Source organism: Grammomys surdaster, unplaced genomic scaffold (genome assembly GCF_004785775.1).
Source record: "Grammomys surdaster isolate TR1022 unplaced genomic scaffold, NIH_TR_1.0 125671, whole genome shotgun sequence".
Classification (NCBI taxonomy): domain Eukaryota; kingdom Metazoa; phylum Chordata; class Mammalia; order Rodentia; family Muridae; genus Grammomys; species Grammomys surdaster.
In genome coordinates, this window is record NW_021620508.1 from 1,637,174 (window position 1) to 1,660,720 (window position 23,547).

The window sequence follows — 23,547 nt, forward strand, 5'->3', positions numbered from 1 at the left end:
AAAGTGAGATCGTGGTGGAATCTTTTTTTTTTTTTTTTTTTTAAAGACCTCGTCTACTGGGCTGGAGAGATGGCTCAGCGGTTAAGAGCACCGACTGCTCTTCCAGAGGTCCTGAGTTCAATTCCCAGCAACCACATGGTGGCTCATAACTGCCTGTAATGGGATCCGATGCCCTCTTCTGGTGTGTCTAAAGAGAGCAATAGTGTACTCACATACGTAAATAAATTTTTTTTTTTTTACGACCTCATCTACTAGAGAAGTGACCTGTAAAGTATTTGTGGATGCAATGGTCTCGTGGCTGGTGGTATAGCTTAGTGCCAGAGCACTTGCCTGGCATGCACAGGCTTTAGGTTCAGTCCCCAGGACCAATGAACAGGTGAAGCAGGAATGGCAAGGCACTAATGGTACTGGAGCTGGTGTCGCAGACCCATCACGGTCCCGCCTCTGCCTTTAACATGATCAGACACTCTTGCTAGGCACAGTGCTATCCTCCTATAATCCCAGCACTCAGTCGGGAGGAAGAGGCAGGAGAATCTCTACAAGTTCAGAGCTGCATAGCAGGACCTTGTCTGAGAAAGGAAAGGAGAGAGAGAGCAGGCAGACAGACTCCATAAGAACGAGTCTTCAAGTGAGTAAAGCTGTCTTCACCATCAAAGAAAGCCACGTTCCCTGCCTCTGGGCAGTAGCGTATACCGCTCACACCTCACTTCTTTCTTTTCTCCTCTTGCAGCATGGCTGGGAAGACGCCTGCACCACCCACAGGCCGTGGCCTGCGGCCTCTGCTCTCCCTGCCCCACTGAGCCCACTGCGTCTGGAGCCCCCTGGATGATACCTGCTTCCTAATGCTGCAACTGTGCTGCTGTCCATAGCGATGGTGAAGAACTGGACTCTGCAGGCTCACTACCTTCAAGTGCACTTTCGGGGGCCAACACCCTTTGTCCCAGGACTGGTGGGCCTGAACAATGGCTGAAGGCCAGGGGACCCCATAGAGTTGCACCTCAACTTCCAGGGGCAAGCAGCACTCCAGCGCCCGAGGACTATGACCACCTACCGGCCCCTTCCTAACGATGGTGTGGACCTGGCTGCCAGCTGTGGAGCCAGGAGCACCGATATCCTCCCTGGGGACTACACTCCCATGGGATTCTGGGCCCAGAATGGCAGCATGTCCCAGCCTCTTGGTGAGAGCCCAGCCACTGCCACTACCCGCCCTAGCCCCACCACCCCTGCCATGCCCAAGATGGGAGTGCGTGCCAGAGTGGCTGATTGGCCACCCAAGCGAGACGCCCTGAGAGAGCAAAGCAATCCCAGCCCCTCACAGGACACAGATGGTGTGAAGACCACCAAAGTAGCCCATTCCATGAGGAACCTACAGAACGGACAGCACCCCTCCAGCACCCCAGCCTCCTCAGGATCCAGGGCCTTCCATCGACTGTCCAGGAGAAGGTCCAAAGATGTAGAATTCCAGGACGGGTGGCCCCGGTCCCCTGGCCGGGCCTTCCTCCCTCTGAGACATCGGAGCAGCAGTGAGATTACCCTCAGTGAGTGTGATGTAGAGGAACCCGGAGATCCGAGGGGGACCCGGCACCCAGGGGTGCTGCCCCTCTTCCGAGAGTATGGCAGCACGTCCTCCATCGATGTTCAGGGTGTACCAGAGCAGAGTTTCTTTGACATCCTCAATGAGTTTCGAAGCGAGCAGCCGGAGGCGCGGGGCTCCCGGAACCTCAGCGAGCTCCTGCGGGTGGACCCCGGCGCCCTCTCAGGGGGCAGCTGTGGGGCAAAGGGAGACCCCCGCAACGGCCAGTCCACCAAAGACAGTCTCCAGAGTCTACAGCCTCTCAAGGAGAAGGAGAAGGCCCGGAAGAAACCCATCCGGGGCCTGGGGAGTGGGGACACTGTGGACTCGTCCATCTTCAGGAAACTGAGGAGCAGTAAGCCCGAGGGGGAAGTGGGCCGGCCTCTGGGAGAGACTGAGGAAGGTCGAAGCCCCCCAGAAGCCAGCAGGCCATGGGTCTGCCAGAAGAGCTTTGCCCATTTTGACGTGCAGAGCATGCTGTTTGACCTCAACGAGGCAGCTGCCAACAGGGTGTCCGTGGCCCAGAGGCGCAACACCACCACTGGGGCCTCAGCCGCTTCGGCTGCCTCAGCCATGGTGACGCTCACAGCATCACGGGCCCACAGCCTGGGGACTCTGGACCCAGCCTTCACCAGCACGGAGGATTTGAACTGTAAAGAGAACCTGGAGCAGGACCTGGGGGACGACAATAGCAACGACCTGCTACTTAGCTGCCCGCACTTTCGCAATGAGATTGGGGGGGAGCGAGAACGTAACGTCAGCTTCTCCCGGGCCTCTGTGGGTTCCCCAGGGGGCAGCAGCGAGGCCCACATGGTTGAGCCCACCCTGAGCACCCACCGTACAAATGCCAGCATCTCGGTGCTGGAAGTACCCAAGGAGCAGCAGAGGACACAGAGCCGGCCCAGGCAGTACAGCATCGAGCACGTGGACCTGGGCGCCCGCTACTACCAGGACTACTTTGTGGGCAAAGGTGAGGAGTGGCTGGGGCCCCAGCTTGTCTTGGAAACACACACACTGCCTACATTCATCTGACCCTGTCTCATTACTAGTGGTGCCTGGGAGAACAGAGGACGCTGACAGCCTGCCACCCAGCCCTAGTTTCAGGCCCCAGCGCCACCAAACAAATAATAAACGGTTCTTGTCAGATGTAGCAGATGCCAGTTAGGTCCTCCACAGGGCTCAGAGTGGTCTCTGGAGTTAGACAGACCATGGGTTGGATGTCTGTCTGATAGCTTGTTGACTTTGTGACACATTTCACCCTGAGATTGATCTCATGGGGCACAGGGTTGATTATAGTGGATCCCATACGCCACCCAGAATGGCACCGAGGTGAACAGTGAAGGGGTGAAGTAGACGGTCCAGCCCCCAGCCATCAGGATAGAGGCTGTGAGGCTCTGTATCAGTAGCATGAGATCCCAAGATGAAACGTGCCTGAGGGGTGAAAGGCCTGTTCCATGTTGGTTTTTCAAACTCACAAAGAAGCAAGATACGGTAGCACATCCTTAATTCCAGCACTCAGGAGGCCAAGGCAGCTGGATCTTCAGTTTGAGGTAGACCTGAGCTACCTACTAAGACCCTACCTCAAAAAGGAAAGGAAGTAGAGAGGTGGGGACAGATAGTTATGTCCTGCCAGGCAGGGTGATGCACAGGAAATCCCAGTACTGAGGCTTAGTAATATAGTATGACCTTCTCTAGTCCCCAGATTCTAAATTGACTTCTTTTAGCCACAGAAGGCTTATGATTAATGTTTATTGAGCACTGACTATCTATTGGGATTTCTGAGATTCTGGGCATTGTATGTAGGTAGAAAACCCAGCAGCAACTTGATAGTGTCTTCAGGAGTAAACTCTCACCTTTGGAATACAGTGTATAGGGCTGTTCTCATTAGTTTGCACCCGTTATTTTGGGTAGCCTTAGATTCACCCAGGAGCATCTGAAAACAGGGACTGTCAATTAAATATACGGAATACCAGGGTGAGGACAAGAAGCAGATACCTGTTAGTGTTTTGAGGTTTTGCTGATAGCAGCATGAAGACATTGAAGCAGAATCATGCAGGCTGCTGGCAGGGTGCTGCCACAGTCTTAACAACAACAGCAGCAACAACAACAGCAAAACAAACAAACCCGCTAGGGTTGGATATTAGAAAGAACTGTTTTCTGGTAGAGTTCTCGGTGGCTTGTCTAGGAAAAGGGGAAGAGCAGAAACCTGGCCCCTTGGCTTATTTATGACTGTTACCCTCAGTATTTCCGTTGTTTGGGTCTGTAGAAGCACGGTCAGATACAGGCATGACTTAGGGATCTATCCGTGTCAGGGCCCTGAACACATCTGAGGTCCTGAGCTACTAATGGCCAGCATTTAAGCCGAGTGCTTGCTGTGTGCCAGCCTGGTGCTGTGCTAACTCAGTTAATCCGCACATTGCTGAGTTAAGCGCATTTGACTGCTAAGAATCTCATCATGTGACCTGGCTGGGGCCATATATCTAATCTCAACCCAGAATTTGTGTTGGCAGGAGACTCCCTAGGCTCAGGGCTTAAGCGCTCCACAACAGCTCATGGGAGCTAAACCAGGCAAGCCGTTAACAGAGGCAGGATTAATCTCACTGGCCCAGAGTTGATGACCCACTGTGTACTATGCCAAGCCTTTCATCATTATGGTCTTGCTCTCACACACGAGTTCTGAATTGTGGGTAGCCTCTGAGTCCCTGTTCCTCAGATGAGAGTACTGGGGCTCAGAAAAGGCCTGTGACTTTCCTGGTTCAGAAAGCCCGGCTTTGATCAAACTTGAGGGTTTCTCTGTTGACCTTTGATTTGTGAGTTTCGTGTGAGACTGCCTTACCCCCTCCCCTCACACCGTGAGCAGGCTGCCATGGGCTGTGCCTGTCCTTCCAGACCTCTGACCATTCTTCCCTGCTTTCCCTTTTTAGAGCATGCCAATTACTTTGGCGTGGATGAAAAGCTGGGCCCCGTGGCCGTAAGCATCAAGCGGGAGAAGCTGGAGGACCATAAGGACCACGGACCTCAGTACCAGTACAGGATCATCTTCCGGACTCGAGAGGTAGGGCCCGACCTATGCCAGTCTGCCTGCCGGGTTAGCAGGAGCTGTGAACCCTTCCCACTGCTGTGTCCTGGTTCTACCGGGTTCCAGACCAAACTTCCTTACCATGTCTCATAAAAGGTCCAGTACTGAGATTCAGTGAGTCTGTCCATTTTACAGAGGGGAAAACTGATACTCAGAGATGACATAAGTTGCAGCAAATAATCCAGACCAGGATCTGAACCTACCAGGTGACTTCAAAGCTCAGGATCACCAACATCTATTTTCAGGGCTCAGGCATGGAGTCATTTCAGGACTCAGGTATTAAGGAAGACTTCCAGCCCCAGTCTGGGCAGGCCTGGGGCATCGCAACAAGCCCTGCCATGCTAAGCAGCCTCAGCCTCTCCCAGTCAGCCTGCTCCATTCTCAGCTGAGGATCCCACTGTCCTGCCCAGCAGTCCATCCCTGGATTAAAGCTTAGCTCCAGCAACAGGGGAAGAGGGTATATTGCTGTCCCCCCACCCCCACCAACACAAGTGATTGGTGACAGAATGTGTTTATGACTTAAAAGCTGGCTTAAGGTCACAGAGATTCACTGACCTCTGTCTCTATAGGTTGGGGATAAAACCTGCTATGGGCACAGACTGACCCAGTCTTCTCTAAGACTGCAGAACGTGACACTTCCAACTCAGCCTGGTCGGTTCTGCCTTCCTTCTCCTCTGTCACCAGCAAGCTGTCCTCAGTCCAGGCTTCTAGATCCTGATAGCTTTCCATACAGAAGGCTGATTCACATCTGCAGGATCCCCGATTGGTTCTTCATGGATCCCACACCCACACCTTGGGCCAGGCACTGACAGGGGTGATAGAGGGTGAGAAAGATTGACAGCCAGATCTAGGACACAATCCACCTAGGGCTAGAGCCACCACCCTCACACTGAGATCGACAGTTCCTTGGGTGTAGCTGGTCTTTTGCTACTTTGTGGGTTCTTTTTCTCACCTTTTATCAGTACTGGTTCCCCCCATCACTAGATGACGGGGGGAAGAATGGGGGGGGGGAGAAAGAGAAGGGGGAATCTAGAAACCTAATTTCTTTCCTTTTGTTTCCTCTTTGAGCATGACTACTGACAAACCACAACCACCACTACCCCCGACTAACAACCACCAACCCTGCCTATCACGGCCCTAGCATGTATATACCCTCTGAAAAGTCCTCGGGATTCCAAACGCCACACAATCACCAAAACTATCTGCAGCTGGCAAGACCACGGCTCTGCTAGAGCACGAGGCAAATCACAGTCAGCTGCTGCAGACGGTCTGAAGCAGCCCTGCATCCCTATACCTGGGAGTAAAACTAAAGCACACTCTTACAATATTTCCATGGTTTTTATTTTTATTTTTTTATTTTTATTTATTTATTTTTTTGGTTTGGTTTTTTGAGACAGGGTTTCTCTGTGTAGCCCTGGCTGTCCTGGAACTCACTCTGTAGACCAGGCTAGCCTCGAACTCTCGAACTCAGAAATCCGCCTGCCTCTGCCTCCCAAGTGCTAGGATTAAAGGCGTGCGCCACCACCACCCGTTCTGTGGTTTTTAAAGTAATCAAAATCCCAGAACTCTGAAAAATGTTACTGCACATGGGAGCCGCTCAAGGAGGAGAGGAAAGAAGAGAAGGGGGTCCTCGGCAGGGGTGGCAGAGTGTTTCTGTTTTGTTCTTGAGAGCATGTGTCCCGTAGCCTAAGCTGGTCTTCCACTCTCTGTGTACCTGAAGCTGGCCTTGAGCTCCTCCTTCTGACCCACCCGATTCTCCTGCCTCTACCTTCTGAGCACTGAGATTTGAGGCTTGTACTGCCATAGCCAACAGAAAGGAGGTTCTCGTTTGCGTTGCCCTGGTCTCTGAGTCTGATCCCCAGCTGTACGAAGCAAGTTAGCAACCATGACCAAGTGCTGGACCTCCTGAAGGAGCCCCGTAAAGGCGTCATTTCTAGAAAGGCTGATAGAGGCCCACACACTGAGCATCTCTGTATGCCCGGCCTGCACACTGTTGTGAGAACCCAGCAGGCTACTTCTGCCGTGGACTTTGAGTTTGGGGCCAGCCAGGTTTTGGAACTCATCCTAGTGGGCAGATGAGGACAATCACCCCACCTGTCAGAGGCTCTCAACCGGATGACAAGCTCTGTGTCAGTTGAGGTCAGTTGAGAAGAGTGGGTCCCAAAATCTCATGCCCGTACTGCAAGTGCTCTCTACCCGTGTCTTGGCCAACCTTTCCTTTTGCTCACCTTTCTGGCCAGTTGACCACCAAGACAGAACGTGAGGTGACGGTTGAGCCAGCTTCAGAGCACTTTAGGACACGTAAGCAAATGCTGGTCCATGAGAAATGCAGATGTTCAAGCGGCAGCGGTGGCCTAGCACTGCAGTGCAGCTGCGCTCTGCCTTCGCCCAGGCAGCTCATCGGCCTCGAAGCTTCCCCAGCCCCGAGGTCGCCCTCATTTCTGACAAAGCAGCAGATGCAGACCCTCCAGTAAGAGGCGGCCGAGTAGCTCTCTGTTGTCATCCTCCAGCCACTCCACTCAGCTGCCACAGGCAGTCACCTGACACAGGTCAGCCCTCCCCCCACACACACACTGGGCTTGGTGATGAAAGAATTCAGACTTACACAGGCATGCAGTGCCCGTAGAGGTCGCAGAAGACATTGAAGCCCAGGGCCGGGTTATAGATGGTTATGTGCCACTGTGTGGATTCTAGGAACGGCACCTGAGTGCTTCTGTCTTCTATCTATCTATCTATCTATCTATCTATCTATCTATCTATCTATCTATCTATCTACCTACCTATCTGGACAGGGTCTTACTATGTCTCTCTGGCTGGCTTGGAACTCACTGTATAGACCAGGCTGACCTTGAACTCACAGAGCTCTCTGCCTGCCTCTGCCTCCCAGGTGCTGAGACTAAAGGTGTGTGCCACCATGTCTGACACATACGTAAGTGCTCTTGACTGCTAAGCCATCACTCTTAACCCCCTAGAATAATAAATGACAGCATGTCCTGTGCACTGAGGGCTGTGACACATCAGTGCCTTCTCAGCAGGCCAGGGGTGACTTCTCTGCTTTGGCTCCTGTTTGGTAACTGGAAGCTGTTCCATGCGTCCTCGGCCTCATGGCCACACATCCCAAGACACTGTCACCACACAGCCCCAGACTGTGCTCTGTGAGTATGGTAGCAATCAAAGTAGCAAAGTGACTTAAAGGCTGCTCTCTTGGGAGCAGATAACAGTGCTACACAAGACTCCCTCCTAGCCCGTGCCAGGGAGGGAGTGACAAGGTGGAAGACTCATTAGGGAAATGGGTGGCTGAGGCAGGGGGTCAGGTCTTCAGACAGGACGGTTGATGGAGGCACCTCTGAAACAGCCAGTACCTCGGGGATCTGGTGTGCTGGCTCACAGCTCTAGCTGTAGCACTCTGAAGTCTGAAGCAGGTGGATTGCCATCAGTTCAAGTCCAGCCTGAGCTTCAGCACACATACACGTGCGTGCACAAGCGTGCGCACACGTACACACACACACATACCACGAGAGCACCCACACACACCATGCAAGCCTTTGTCCTACAGACCACACGCAGACCCAGCCCTGCCCCCAGCCCCTGCAGAGCTGCCCTGTGAGGCCTTCAGGCCTCACTGCCCATCATCTGGAGGTGGAGGAGAAGCAGTGGACCTCAAAGCTTACCTCACCTTATTTCCCAGGGCAGAGAGTCACACAACCCACATTCTGTGCCAGCAGCCTAGAAACCTACCCTAAAGTCGAAGCACGCGCTGCTGCCGGGCACTCACCGCAGTGTTTCAGGTACATTGCCCCAACAGCTTCTCTCAGCTCTTACCACAGAGGGCGCATTGTCATCTCATCCCATTGTCACTGATGAGGACACTGGAGCCAGAGAATTACTTTTCCAAGGCCACCCAGTGGCAAAGCCAGGATGTCCTGCTCCCTTCCACTCCCACCGCGAGGATCTGTTTGGCTGAGTTGGGATCACACAGCCCCGGGCTGCCTGTCCAGTGCCATCCTTCACTGTCCCATGACCTGGACGGGGTCCTTGTGTTTCTGTTTCTTCCCCTGTAAAACAGGCTTGGAGCTGTGACCTGACCCCGAGTGAGGTAGGGACAGGGTCTTACACTGGGGCTGGGAAGTGGCCACAAAGCCTTCATTCAGGGCAGGAAGAGCTCTGAGTGCCAGATCCCACCATCCTACTGACAGTCTGTCATGACTGTAACTCCTGCAGGAGCCCGGGGCCCTGCTGGAGAACAGACAAGGCTCCATCTTCCAGTCACACACACACACCTCTGGCCCCTACAAACCAGAGCATGGGGCCCAGGCTGCTTTCCGAGCCAGCAGGCTGGCCTGTCCTAGATGGCCACCCCTAGCCGCCAAGCAGACAGGCCCCAGTAGGCCCATGTCTCTCAGCAGATGGCATGTGAGTGTTGGCAGAGCCAGGCTTCCCACGGAGGCAGGAGCACCACACACCTGAGCACTGGCCGCCCCATGCCAGTGACTGCTTAGATGACACAGAACGTCCCCCAGCCTCAGACCATCTGGCCCAGTGCACTCCTTCAGCCTGGCAAGTGGGAGTCCTTGACAGACTGCCCAAGGCTGCCATGGCACTCACAGTCCCACCCCTTAGCCTCCCAGGTGCTGGCACAGTAGGCGTACAGTACTGTGCCTTAGCTCTGGGAGGCTGAGGAGTTTGGGCTTTTACTTTCTGTATATGTATATATGTATGTAATACCTAACGCATACAGAAGTATACAAAATAAAGGGGAGGGTCTTACAAAGTGAAGGGAAAAGTATAATTCTGTTATGGGTGGGGTATCTGTGTTCCATCGGCACATCTGATTTCCTGCGTGTGCCTCTCTATCTCTCTGTCTTGTTCTGTTGAGGAGTGGGAGGGAGACCATAGCCTTCTCCTTAAAGTGGTTTAGGTTTGGGGCTTAGCTGTGGCTTTGTCTGCCGCAGTGAGTGTTGTATTTCAGACACAGTGGTGAGCTCTCTGTGTGAACTTCCTTACTGGATCCATCAGCTGGCCCAGGCTGGCCTGAACTCTCTGCCCTGCTCAGCTCCCAGTATTTGAACTGCAGGTGTGTACAGCCACACCCGGCCATGGCTGCGTTCTTACTCCCATTTTGTCAATGAGGAAATAAGACGAGAGGCTCAAAAGTGGAAATAGTGAAAGCTCGAGGCCAGCCAGGACCGGACCTAGCGAAACTCTGTGTCAGTGAAAATCTACCGAAGTCAAATGTGGTGGGGTGCACTTGTAATCCTGGTGCCTGGGAGGCCTGCGAGTTGAAGACCAGCCTGCGCTCCGTGAAACAGTTTCAAAACCTAAGAAGGAACAGGGGGAGGAAATGAGGAATGGGATGAGGAATTTAGCAGTGAGCTCAGGGTTGCTCACTGAATGAGGAAGTGAAGCTGGGAATCAGAACAAGGGCTGAGAGTGCCAAGTCCGAAGGGGACCTGCCACCCAGCACAAAGAGCAGCCAACATGCGGACGGCTCTGTCAGGGGCCTGACTCTCACAGATAGGCTCCTCTTTGCTTATGTGGCACGGTGTCCTTTTTACAGCTCACTTGGTCCGTCACCATCAGTAGGGATGCCAGATGTCAGAGGGCTCACAACAGACCTGATTCGGGCTGCTATGGAGGGAATGGGCTGGCAGGGGGACAAGGGGGGGGGGTACCAGGAGAAGAGGCAGCAGCTGACAGTGGGCCAAGGCAGGGAGGACTGAGGCAGCTTCTGACCCCATCAGTGCCCTGCCTCTCCTCCCCCACCTCCTTGGCCAGAAGGAGACCTGGGAGCTTTTCAAGAGGGGAGCAGCGGGCAGCGCTGAGGGTCAGGTGCACCCACAGGTGGCCAGACTCTGGCGGAGGATTCTGAGTCCACACTGGCTCCCTCCAGCAGGGTTGCTGTGGAGCAGCATCAGTGGACAAAGACACTGGTCCTGTGGGTGTGCGGGAAACCCACAGCCCCAGCGCCAGCCAGACTGGAGAGCCAACCCCTGACGCCGTCGCTGCTCCCCGTGTTTCACGCTTGCTTCGCTCACGATAGGAGACGCGTGTGTTTGTTAACAAGCACGGTCAGAACTGGGAACTCCCAGCCATGAGATCACTCCGTTCCTCCCACAGGCCCCTTGCCTGGGTCTTGTTTGGCAAAGGTGGACTGCATGCCTGGCAGCCAAACCATAACATGCGTTTGCTGCCTTGTGTGTCCGTTGACTTAGGAGACTGTGTTCTTGCAGTTAACACCGATCATCTTTTGTGTTTAAAGCACAATGGTGAGTGGGTTTGGGGTGCGTGGCACAGGCCCTGGGGGAGAGTTTCTCTTTCTTTCTTGTTGTGGTATTTCAGGTATCTTGCTGCAGCCTCCACACACTCTGGTGGCCAGAAGTGTCCCGAGGACGAGGCTACAGGGGGCTCTCAGGGCCGGAGGGTGTAACTCACAACAACCACTTGGAAAACTATTTGGCACTTTGGGTAAAACCGAAGATGAGCCTGTCTGGATAATTTAGCAATTTGCCTGGTAGGGTATAAACCCAAAAGGAAATGTGTTCACGGGCACCAAGAGGTACGTCTGTGGACATCCCCAGCAGTGCCGCTCTCAGGTGTCAGCTACTGGAAGCAGCTGTGCTCAGCAGTCCTAGGAGGGATGAAGTCCACAACAGTGCAGACTTCATCCTCTCCACACGACACGGTGGAGTCTCACATGCACACTCTTCAGAGAAAGGTGCCAAGCTAGGCACAGTGGCCAGCCGTCTGAGTGACAATTTTGGAATTCTGATTTCTTTAAAACACAGAATTATTATAAAGTACGTTTTTCTTTGAATCCCAGGCATGGGATACGGGGCTGCTTCAGATTGTCCACAGCAGCTGACGGTGATTTGCCTCGTGCTCTAGCAGGGGCGTGACTTTGCCAGCTGCAGATAGTTTCTGCACATGTGTGACATTTGGAATTCTGGGGACTTTTCAGAGGATATATTAATGCTAGGGCCCCAAGATGGGTTGTAGGTTGTTGGATGATTGTTCAGGTGGGTTGTTGGTTGATTGTTGGTCGTTTATTAAATAGTGTGTACAAAGAAGAAACAGGAAGAAGAAATTAGATATCCTGGTGGTGAAGATCAAACTTGCCCTAAGGGACTCAACCCCTCCCAATCAGCAGGAAGTCGTCTGATGATAATGTCGCCCCTTCTCACCTCTGACTTTAATCAGGGCTCTTTTCTTTCCCCTCTATCCTTTTCTCTCTCTTATCTAGTGTTAGTGGGTTGAAAGGGTGGAAAAGGATAGAGAAGGGTAGAAGAAAGAAGACCCCACAAAGTAGTAAAAGACTGCTACACCTGTCACTCCAGAGCTTGAGAGGCTGAGACAAGCATCTCAAGTTCAAGGCCATCCTAGACTATAGAATAAGACTCTATCTCAAAAGAAGAGAAAGAAGCCAAGAATGTTGGTACTTGTCTGTAATCTCAGTACTCAAGAGGGAGAAGTAGGAGTCAGGAATTTGAAGCCAGCCTGGGCTACCTGAGATCTTGACTCAGAGGAGGAGGCAGGGAGCCAGATAACAGAAGAACAGGAACTGCCATCTGGGTATGGGAATCTGGATTATAGCACTCCTTAGCAGGTCATGACTCCATCCACAGCCCCCAGCACACTCCTGACAAAATGGCAGTAATGAAAGGTGCAAAAAGCTCTGAAGCAGGCAGGAAGACACTGGCTCTGGAAGTCAGTACCCAAGGCTAATCATGGCGGTAACGGACTAGGTGTCTACATGTATGTAGATTGTACTGGATGGCAATTTTAGAATCTTAAGGCATCTTCATGTTGCCCGTCTATAGTAACAGTATTCAGAAGGCTAAGACAGGATCTCTGCAAGTTCAGAGTCAGACTAGGTCACATGGCAAGACCTTGTCTTAAAAAAATAAAGTAAATACAGCTCTCGAGAGACTGAAGGAAGTGGATCCCCAAATTGGAGGCCAGCCTAGTGTACACAGTGATTTCTGGGACAGCCATGGGGAGAGATGGGAGAGGGGCTTGTCTTTACACTCACGTCCCCAGCAAGAAGATATGGGCCAGTAAAATGTCCTGACCAGACAGGATTCTCACATGTCATTCCTGGAATAATTGGTCATGTGGTCAGCTCTAGGAACCTCTTGGGAGGTAGTGACATCTGAGGAAGAAGGGACGAGGCATGAGGTGGCCTTTGCCTAAGTGTTTTCAACCTTTGTAGCACAGCAGAAGCAACCGAGGGCATTTAAAGTGGGCTACACTCACACATACATATATACATACATACATACATACATACATACATACATACATACATAGTACATACGGACACACACATATATACATACACACACATACAGACAGACACACACACAGACATACATACGGACACACACACATAGATACACATACATACAGACAGACAGACACATACATACACACACATACATACAGACACATACATACATATGGACGCATACATAGATACAGACATACACACACATACATACATGCAGACACACATACAGACAGACACACATACATACATACATACATACATACATACATACATACGGACACATACATATATAGATACATACGGACATACACATACATACATACATACATACATACAGATACACACATATACATACATACAACACACAGACAGACAGACAGACACATGTAAATGCATATATTTCTGTCCAGCCCCACCCCAGACCAAATCGCAGCGCCTGGGTGATGTTTTCCATGAAACTGGTTGGACCACAGCATGAGCCACAATTCAAGACCCAAACTGGCACCAGCATCCTAGACAGGCAGGTCTTTGTGAGCATACACTGACCTGTCTACAACTTGAGATGTCTTAGGAGCGACTGAGAGCCTCTTCCTTGTGGCGCCTCTTGGGTTCATCTGGGGCCCTGCTTCCTGATAGACTGCCCCACCCCTCCCATCTGTCAATTCTCCGGGGTCTTTGCTTAGATTGGATTGGCACACAAGAGGCAGCAGCCAGTGTGTGTACTGAACCAAGGACGGTGGGCTGCCTCACTCAGCCTCCCCTTCAGTTATGACTGCCTGCCTTTGTCCCACAGAAGAGAAGATTGAGTCTAAGAGACCTATGGTCTCTTAGTCTGGATCATGGGAAGGAGATAGCAAATCCGAGTCCTGGCTCATCCTCTATATTCTGCCTCTAAGTTCTTAAGACCCCTCTCGTCATCCCCTCCTTTTGGGGGTAGGGTTGGTTTTAGACTTTAGGGGGAGAGGGGGTTGAAACAGGGTCTCATGTAGAGAAGCTAGCCTCTAACTCTGTAGCCAGGGATGATCTTAAACTTCCAGTTACCTTGTCTCTACCTCCTGAAAGCTAGGATTACAGCCCACCACACCCAGCTCTGGTTTCATTTTATTGAGAGAGAATCTCAACTTTGTATCCCAAGTCACCCTTGGCCTCAGAATCCTCCAGCCTTGACCTTCGTAGTACCTGGGATTACAGAAGTCCAGCAGCAGGCCCGGCTACGCCTGCCTGTGAGGGCAGACCCCTCTCAGAGGCCCCCCCACACCCCTGACCATCCCTTCCCTCTGTTGAGCAGCTCATCACACTCCGGGGCTCCATTCTAGAGGATGCCACACCTACAGCCACCAAGCACGGGACGGGGCGGGGCCTGCCCCTGAAGGATGCGCTGGAGTACGTCATCCCAGAGCTCAACATCCACTGCTTACGATTGGCTCTCAACACTCCCAAAGTCACGGAGCAGCTGCTGAAGCTGGATGAGCAGGGGGTGAGCCAGGGGCCGCGGAGCCCCAGCCCTTTCTGTCTCCACCTCCCCGTTTATTTTTAACAAGCCGCAACATTCACTCATAAGCCCGACTGAGCAACAGGAGGGAGCCGTCAGCACGTTGTAAGGGTACCAAGAGCAGTGTCATAGAAACAGCCCGGGAATGAGATTGACACCACAAGGTTTCTGTGAGAGAGGGAGAGAGAACGTGTGCCAGCACATGAACGCAAACCCACTCACTGCCATCTGGCCCGTCCATAGCCCCTGGCATTGCTTCTGGACTTCCAGACATGTGCAGACCCCCAGTAGCTGAGGTTTTGCTTTGGCACAGCCTCATCCCATGCCCAGTCATCTCCTATAGGAAGCCAGCCCCAGCTCCCAGCTCTGTCTTAAGAACACCATAGACTGGCACAGCCACGTGAAGATGAATGACAGAGTGTGTACCTTCCTGTGCTTCTCTGGGACCTGCCCCACACTGGTTCCTTCCCCGCAGGCTGTGCATTGAATTCCCAAGAGGTCCTAGCAGCGCAGGGCTTGGGACTCAGGACTCCCTGTGTCCCATTCCCTGGAACCTCCTCGAACCTACTCCACTCTTCCACCCACACAGCTGTGCCGGAAGCACAAGGTCGGCATCCTGTACTGCAAGGCGGGCCAGAGCTCAGAGGAGGAGATGTACAACAACGAGGAGGCCGGCCCTGCCTTCGAGGAGTTCCTGGACCTCCTGGGTGACAAGGTCTGTCTGAAGGGCTTCACCAAGTATGCCGCCCAGCTGGATGTCAAGAGTAAGTAGGGAGCACCTGGGAGGCAGAGGCAGGCAGATCTCTTGAGTTTAAGGTCATCCTACTCTGCGTAGTAAATTCCAGGCCAGCCAGGGCTACATAGCAAGGGATTGTCTCAATAACTAGATAGCAGATGGATGGATGGATGGATGGATGGATGGATGGATGGATGGATGGACGGACGGACAGACAGACAGATGGACAGATAGATAATAAGTCAGTGGGAACAGGGGGAGGCATCAGGTACTGCTTCAGGATGGAGTATCTCCCTAACAGGCCCTAGAGTCTACCCTCAATGCCACCAAAAAGGAAAAAAAATCTGTTAAGGAGGGGCCACTGAGATGTCAGGGAGCCACCCCTGCTTGTCTGCCTGACCAGCTGAGAGGTCTGGTGATGCCAGGGTGAGGGTGCAGGCCAGTGGGAGGTGGGAGGTCCTTAGCACCACTCTCAGGATGGACAGCGTCCCCACCAGAGAAAGCAGCAGGACGTGTGCTCTGCACACTGTGCCGTGGGCATCAGATGTGAAGCCTGGACACAGCTGTGGGCTCCCAGAGAGGACCCCGAAGTTCCACAGGACTACGTGATATTTGCAGAGCAGGGACACAGGTGACGGCTAGCTGTCACATGGAGGGAGCCCCAGGAGAATGTACACTGATGGGCGCCTTTTAAGTGCCAAGTATTTAAGAGCATGGCAGGACGTCGAGGGTTTGTTGGCTGATAGTGAACTCTAAAGACACTCAGTCATGGTGGTGCATGCTATAATCCAGCACTTAGGAGGCTGAGTCGGGAAGACTGAATTTGAGGCCAGCCTGGACTACATTGCTAGACTTCGCCTTTAAAAAAATAATAATTATATAATGGGAGATTTCTTTTATATTTCTTTCATTTTTTTTTTAAAGAGTGAATGTAAGTAAAAGCTGCGAGTTAAAAACTAACAGATGGCCTGTGGGATCTGACAGGAACCCAGAGGCTTGGGGACTGTGGTACTAACTGCTGTTTCTATCCCAGCGGACTCCACGGGGACACACTCCCTCTACACGACGTACCAGGAGTACGAGATCATGTTCCACGTCTCCACCCTGCTCCCATACACTCCCAACAACAGGCAGCAGGTCAGTGGTCCCCAGGTGGGGCACAGTTAGTCCCAAAGCATTCACCCTCCTCAAGACTGGTGGCCACCAGCCAGGCGGTCTGCCCAGTGATGGCTCTCGGGGTGGTCCTGTGAATCAGATGGAGGTCTTGGAGACCCTCTGTACCACGAGCATTTCCCTGGGAGTTGTAGACAACGCTGATGTGACTCAGTGCCTGTCTGGTACCACATCTTCCTGCTGGTCCTCGCCACCCTGCTGACCTCCAGCTGACCCATCTCCTTTCAGGGGTCTTGTGAATCATCACCAGTTTTAAGAGTGAGAGAAATAAACGAGTTAACAGGGTTCCACCTCAAACTCAAGCCAGACTGGCACAAGCAAAGGTCGTTTTAGGTACGGCTGGATCCTGAGGTTCAGACAGTCTGAAGAATACTCGCCTCCAGCCAGATGGTAGTAACGCACACCTTTAATCCCAGTGCTCAGGAGGCAGAGGCAGGTGGATCTTTAGAATTTGACGACAGGGTGGTCTGCAGAACAAGTTCCAGGACAGCCGGGGTTACACAGAGAACCCCTGTCTTGAAAAACAAACAGAAAAGAAGAGAGTCCTCACCCTCCGCTGTTCCTTTTAGTGGCTTCATTCACAGGTCTCTTAGCGATGGCAGAGATTCTCCCCACAGTCCATGCCCTCCTCCCACCCTTCAGCCACACCGAGGAAAGACTGGGCCGGGCGGGGAGTGGGCGCAAACCCAGCCTGAGGGAAATACATGGCCATCCTGGAAAGGGTAAATGGTTCAGGGGCCAGGTGCTGGGAGACACCTATGGCCAGGGGGCTGCAGGAGATGGCAGATGTGACAGCTCCCTCTGGGACAGCAGGACAGTGGGACAATGGGACTACTCTCTAGTAGATAGGCACCCAGAGTGCTAAGAATTTAGGGCATAGGTTTTTGGGTTTGGTTTTGTTTTCATTTGTTAGGATAGGCCATTTCTGAAGGATATCCTAGTAACACGCTCTCAACATTGGCATCAGGATTAAACATAAGTTTGAGCTCTTTGCCCCCTGCTCGCTGTGTGACCTCAGGAAAGTGATGGCACCTCTCTGGGCCACAGGTCTTTCCTCCACACATTGGCAACATGGTCGCTATGATACTGCATGGGTACTAGAAAAGATGCTTGCTTCCATGTGGAGGCCCTGAGTACAAGGCAGCCAATACCTTTAGGAAGCAGGAGCCCTGTTCCTGAGTACCAGGGACTGGAGAGAGCTTGTCCTGCAAAGTCAAAATCAAAAGCAGGTTGAAGTCCCGCCCTTTTACCTTCACCCCTGCAGGACAGAAGGTTTTCCCATCTTATGAAAAGCAGTCACTGCCACTCAGAGTTTGGGGCGGGCCCAGCAGGGTCACGAATTGAGATATGACTGGGAGGTAGGCCTCACATGGGCTCAGCCACAGGAAGCAGTCCTTGTATTTAGCAGTTTAATTCATGCAATTCAGTTGCATACAGAACTTGAGAGCTAACAGGCCCAGGACTGGAGAGACAGCTCAGTGCTCAAGAACACTGGCTGTTCTTCCAAAGGACCCAGGTTCAATTCCCAGCATCTGCATGGTATCTTACAACTGTCTAACTCCAGTCCCAGGGGATCTGATACCTTCTTCTGGCCTCTGAGAGCACTTGGCACGCACATAGTATACAGATGTGCGTGCAGGCAAAACACACGTGCACATAAAAATAAAAACATTTAAAAATCTTTGGTGCTGCCGGGCGGTGGTGGCACACGCCTTTAATCCCAGCACTTGGGAGGCAGAGACAGGTGGATTTCTGAGTTCGAGGCCAGCCTGGTCTACAGAGTGAGTTCCAGGACAGCCAGGGCTACACAGAGAAACCCTGTCTCGAAAAACAAAAAAAACAAAACAAAACAAAAAAAAAATCTTCGGTGCTGTGCTTGGCAGCATATACCTTTGATCCCAGCACTAGAGAGACAGAGGCAGGTGGATCTCTGTGAGTTCTAGACTGTGGTCTACTTCAGGACTTCCAGAACAGTCAGAGCTACTTAGATGGTCCTTTTCAAAATAATCAAATGACAAAGAACTAACAGGCTGGATAAAGTAGTTTAGGCAGGAGATTGCCCAGTTGTGATTTAAGTCCAGTCTGGACAATTTAGGAAAGCTGTCTCAAAATAAATAGTTAGGACAAAACAGAACTCAGCTGTGGTGGCCAGTTCCCTTTGTTGGATCAAGAGTTAAAGATCAGCCTCAGCTGCTTCCTGAGTGTGAGTCCTAGCCTGGGCTGCATGAGACCTGTCTTCCCCACCCTCCAGAAAAGAAAAGGGTGTGGGGGATATCAGTTATAGTCTTGGCCAATAAAGAAGACACCATGGAGACACCCCTTCCAGAGATGGAGCAGGGGAGAACCGACATGGCTCCCTGGGGCATCCGAACCTCAGCTCTCGGAGTCCAGGGGAGAGAGCCTCCTAGGAGTGGCCCTGCCTGTGCATTCTGGTCAGACTCTGTCATTGTCCACATGGCCTGAGTAGATCCAGGGTCTCCAACCTGAGTCCTCCTGCAGTAAATATGATTTGCCAAGCAAATCCAGTTTGTCAAACTCTTTGCTAGGAACTAAGGGTATGGTTATAGGCAACAGTCAAAACAACGTCCCATTTTCTTGTCACTGACAACCTAACTGAGAAGAGATAAACGAGGGAAAGCCTCTGTGTGCAAAGTGCAGCCATAAATATCGGATACAGAATACGAAAAGGCAAAGGCATGCCGGGGCAGGACAGATCTTAGAGATTTGCTGTGGATGACAGAAATCTCCAAGAGGAGTTAAGGAAGAAGGAAGCCAGATGGGGCTCTGGGGCAGCAGGGACAGCCATTCCCACTGTTTGCAAGAGGAAGGCTTTCCTGGAGTGTTGGAAGAGCATCCGGGCAGGTGTGGGAGGAAAACAGGCCGCGTCAGAGGCCAGAGGGCCACGTGTGGGGGCTTCTTGGCCTTGTCCATTCCCCTGAGTGAGGAGTCAGAAGGGCTCGGAGCATCTAGGGACAAGGCCTGACTCCGGTGCTCACATGCGCCCTCTGGTGGGAGTGGGCATGGGAATCCAGCAAGGCAGTCTGGGTAGGATTCTTAGAGCTGTCCTGTGACCCTTACCTCCTCCCCCTCTGCTTCCAGCTCCTGAGGAAGAGGCACATAGGGAATGACATCGTGACGATCATCTTCCAGGAGCCCGGCGCCTTACCTTTCACCCCTAAGAACATCCGCTCGCACTTCCAGCACGTCTTCATCATCGTGCGCGTCCATAACCCCTGCACTGAGAATGTCTGCTATAGGTATGGCTACCAGAGTCCTGGCTCCCTGGTTCCCTTCAGGGTCTGTATTTCTTGGAACTTTCTGCTGGTAAGGAATGGAAACCACCCCGCTTCTGGCCGACAGGAAGATACGGTCATATGTACTGGCTCTTGGAGTCACAGGAAGGCTCGGCTGAGTGTTCCATGGTTCGTTTTCTGGCAGCACTCAGTTTAACATCTTCCCAGCTAGAGGGGAGAGAAATTGATTGCGCTGGGGGTGTGGCTCAGTTCACAGAAAGCTTGCCCAGCATGCACAGAGTTCTGAGTTTGATGCCCAGTGCCACGTAAACTAAGGACAGTGGTAGATTCCTGTAACCCCAATGTTTGGAAGGCAGAGGCAGGAGAATCAGAAGTTCAAGGTCATCCTCAGCCGTATATCAAGTTTAAGGCCAGCCGGGACGACTCGAGACCCCGTCTCGATGAGAAAAAGAGAGAAAGAACAACTACACGTGTCACCGGGACTTGAGCAGAAACTCTGGAGGCCCTCTGGCCTGGCTGGAGTCAGGTGTCTCGGGGAGCTCAGTGCCTGGCCTGGCATTGTCATGACAACAGAGAGCTAGCTACAGGGGTGATGACCTAGAGGCAGGCTCCAGCAAAGCCAGGGTAGAGGCTCTCTGGGACCACTTACACGAGGGCCCTGCTTATAGTATTGTTGAGTATTGTTTGGGAAGGTTCTGGAGACAAAGTCTCTCTATGTAGCCCAGGCTATATTCAAACTCAATCCTCCTGGCTGGATGTTAGGATGATAGGCGTGTTGAATTGGGGAGTTTTCCCACATAGACTCGTAACCCAGGCCTCAAGCCTGTTCTTTGCTCTCTGTAACAGCAGGGCTTCCCCATGTTAGTGGCTGTCCCTTGAAGACTAAGAACAGGTTAGAGCTGGATCCTCCGACGCACCCGACCCAGCAAACCAGGCCCTGGCCATCAGCCGGGGACTAGAAGAGGCGTACCGTTTCGCACACAGACCACAGGAGGGAGGGCGGGCAGCTGCAGCAGCCCTTTCGGCCAGCTCCTCACCACGAACACTGCCTCTGTGTCTCTAGCCCGCGCACCTAGTGTTCTGTGTCAGCACAAGTGCTGGCTGGCTAGAGCCGCTGCCGTGCAGCCCAGGGGCTGGCATTCTTTGCATTCCAGAATTCTGTTGAGTGGATACATGACAGTTTCCCTCCAAGGACTGGCATTGGGACGGTTTGCTGGCGCCTGCGCGGAGCCACCTTGTTTCCACAGTCATCGCCGTCACCATCAAGCATGGAGCCATCTAGAAAACGGTGGCAGCGGGCGTGGGGGAGTGAGGGGCCCCCTCCCTGTACACTGGTAGACGTGGTCTTGCTGCAGGCAGTATTAGTTTGATTTTCTCATGCAGCTGATGTGAGCTGCTGTGTGGGATGCATTGCCCGGTGGCTGCTGGGGACCAGCACCACCAGTCATTGCCCTGGCTCAAGGCCACCCCCCTTGTTAGTGGAACGTGCGGTCACAGCTGCAGGATGCTGGCTGGCACCTTAGACTCTCAACTGTTCCTCCGCACCTGAAAGGTAGCCTGAGTGACAGAGGACAGATGCCTGCCCGGGAAGAGGAGGCAGCCTTCTTGTGCCTCAGAGGTCAGCAGGAAGGCCGAGGTAGTCAGGTGGCCCTTCTCCCCTCCCCCTCAGTCCTTTTTACTTTGGCAGGGGAGTGGCACTGGATAGGGGGTCAAATACAGGCTGCATCCATGCCAGGCAAGACTTCACACTGAAGCCTGGTTCTGCTTTATTTCTGGGGCTTGGTTTGTATTGTTCTGTAGACATTTTCACATAGCCATGCTGGTCTCAGATATGTTTTATAGCGCAAACTGGCCTCAAACCCATAGTCATCCTCCTGCCTCAGCTTCCCAAGGACTGGAATTATAAACCTGAGCCACCGTGACCAACTTAATATGTCCAGGTACCCCTAAGTCGGGGTTTCTTTGGGGGTACAGTGGGTTGGTTGTTTTGGGGTGTGTGTGTGTGTGTGTTTGTGTGTTTCTCCTGGACACAAGCCTCACTCATGCTGGGCAAGTGCTGTTCCTCTGACCTAGTGCCCCAGCCACACCCTTGGCTTTTTAGAGGCAAAGTTTTGCCATCTACCACAGGCTAGCCTGCAACTCAACTATATAACCCAGGCTGGTCTCAAACATGTGATCCTCCTGCTTCAGCTACCCGAATGTAGGGAATATGGGGTACACCACTGCACCGTGCTTGTCCTCTCTGCCTTCCTTACCTACCTTGTAGTCCAGTGGCCTCCTCCCGCCTCCCACTTCTCCAGGCAAGCTCAGGCTTGGTCTCCAGGGTGACTTCTTCCTGACACACAACCCTTTCTGGCTTTTTGGGGTGTTGTTGTTGTTGTCGTTTTACAATTTAATTTTAAAAGACTTTTACTATGCAGTACTTTAAACATTCTGAGAAGTACAGAAAATCCTGGAACAGACACCATGCACCCCGCCAGCAGATGTAACATGTTAGCATTTTCCCTTGCTTGCTTCACTGTCTCCTCTTGTCTGGGTTTTTAAAGAAAGGAAGTGTCAGTGATACAACCTGTGCGCCTTACCCATTCCAAGGCACCCACTGGGGCAGACCTAACCCTCAGTGCTGTGAGAAGAATCCCGAGGCCAGCCTACCCCGCCCTCCTGCCTGGACCCATGCATGTATATGTACTCATGGGCATCATGTAGCCTAGGCTGGCCTCAAACTCTGTATCCAAAGAGGGCTTTGGACTCTTCTCTGTCCACCTCACAAGTGGCAGAATTACAGGCGTGTGCCACCGAGCCTGGTTAACACATCAGAGGACTTTAAGGGCCAGCGACACACACTATAGGCACTTCGAAAACAATAACTGAATTAATAATTTCACATGTTCTAGAAGCTCCTGCTGGGCTCTAGAGGATAAGGAGGCCTGGTGGCCACACATCTTCTGCTTGCGCAGTTGTCTTTTGCCATTTCTTAGTGGCCACGAGCATCTTCCCTGAGCCTGAGGTTTGTAAAGAAGTCTAGCCCCTCCAGCTAAAACCGGGGAGCCAGCTATTCCTGTCGTCCAGAACCTTCAGCGTACACTCTCATGACTTAAAACTGTGAGTCAGGATGGTGAGGAAAGCCAGTCTGTCAGTAAGCAATCGAGTGCCAGGGGAAGAGCTCTTCCGTGTGGGCCAGCCGCTCCCTTAGACAGCCATCCTGGTTGACCTGGCTGGGGCACCATCACTACCCTTGCTTATTGGTGGAAATCACTTTCTTCTCCCCGTGTCGGTCCACACACCATACTTACCCTAGGTAGTAGTGAGTGCCTGGGCAGGTGCTGGAAACCCACTGAGCCCAGATGGGCGTGGGTGTGGCCCGCCTACTCAGGAAGGGACACTGCCTCGAGTGATGGAGATGAGAAGCAGGGCTCAGGCCAGTCTTTGGAGCTCTACAGTTGCTTATCTCCCGCCATTGGAGGCGGGCACGGTGATTTTTGTGTTTGCATCTCTTTCTGCTGTGGAGCCAGACAGAAGCAGGAGCCGCCGCCGCCAAGGACTTAACAGACTCGCAGTGTGGATGGCTCACAGTGTGGGGACTGTTGGGAACTGGAGTATCCAGGATTAGGGACAGCAAGGAACCAGTACTGCCCACCACACAAACCAAGAGGCATGAGAGAAGTTTCTAGAAGCTAGTGAGAGTTGTGGGCCCTGGGAAAGGGGCCACCTAGCAAGGCTGTGAATAGCGTATCAAAGCCCAAAGCCCCCACCACTATCATGGCCTGGCGAGAAGGAGAGAAGCAAGTAGAATATAGCAACAGGGACACACTCTGGGGAATGTGACCTCGGTTGGTTTAGCCATTGCATAGGCATTGTAGGGCGTGCTTACACTGTGTCCAATAGACAGCGCATGAAGTGACATGGTATAGCTGGCCTCCCCTCATGTCACTAGGTTGCACGTGGGTGCACCC

At 52.5% G+C, this 23,547-nt stretch overlaps 1 protein-coding gene across 3 annotated transcripts in view; it reads left to right on the forward strand.

Annotated features, from left to right (window-relative positions):
* Sipa1l3 (signal induced proliferation associated 1 like 3) overlaps positions 1-23,547 on the forward strand; it is a 204,655-nt gene that overhangs the window by 118,237 nt on the left and 62,871 nt on the right. For all 3 annotated transcript variants that reach the window (XM_028787588.1, XM_028787590.1, XM_028787589.1), the window contains exons 3-8: positions 731-2,543; positions 4,498-4,628; positions 14,228-14,416; positions 15,021-15,195; positions 16,201-16,304; positions 19,440-19,597. In XM_028787588.1, the coding sequence (XP_028643421.1) occupies positions 1,040-2,543; positions 4,498-4,628; positions 14,228-14,416; positions 15,021-15,195; positions 16,201-16,304; positions 19,440-19,597 (2,261 nt within the window). In that variant the 5' untranslated portion in view covers positions 731-1,039. The remainder of the gene's footprint in view (positions 1-730; positions 2,544-4,497; positions 4,629-14,227; positions 14,417-15,020; positions 15,196-16,200; positions 16,305-19,439; positions 19,598-23,547) is intronic.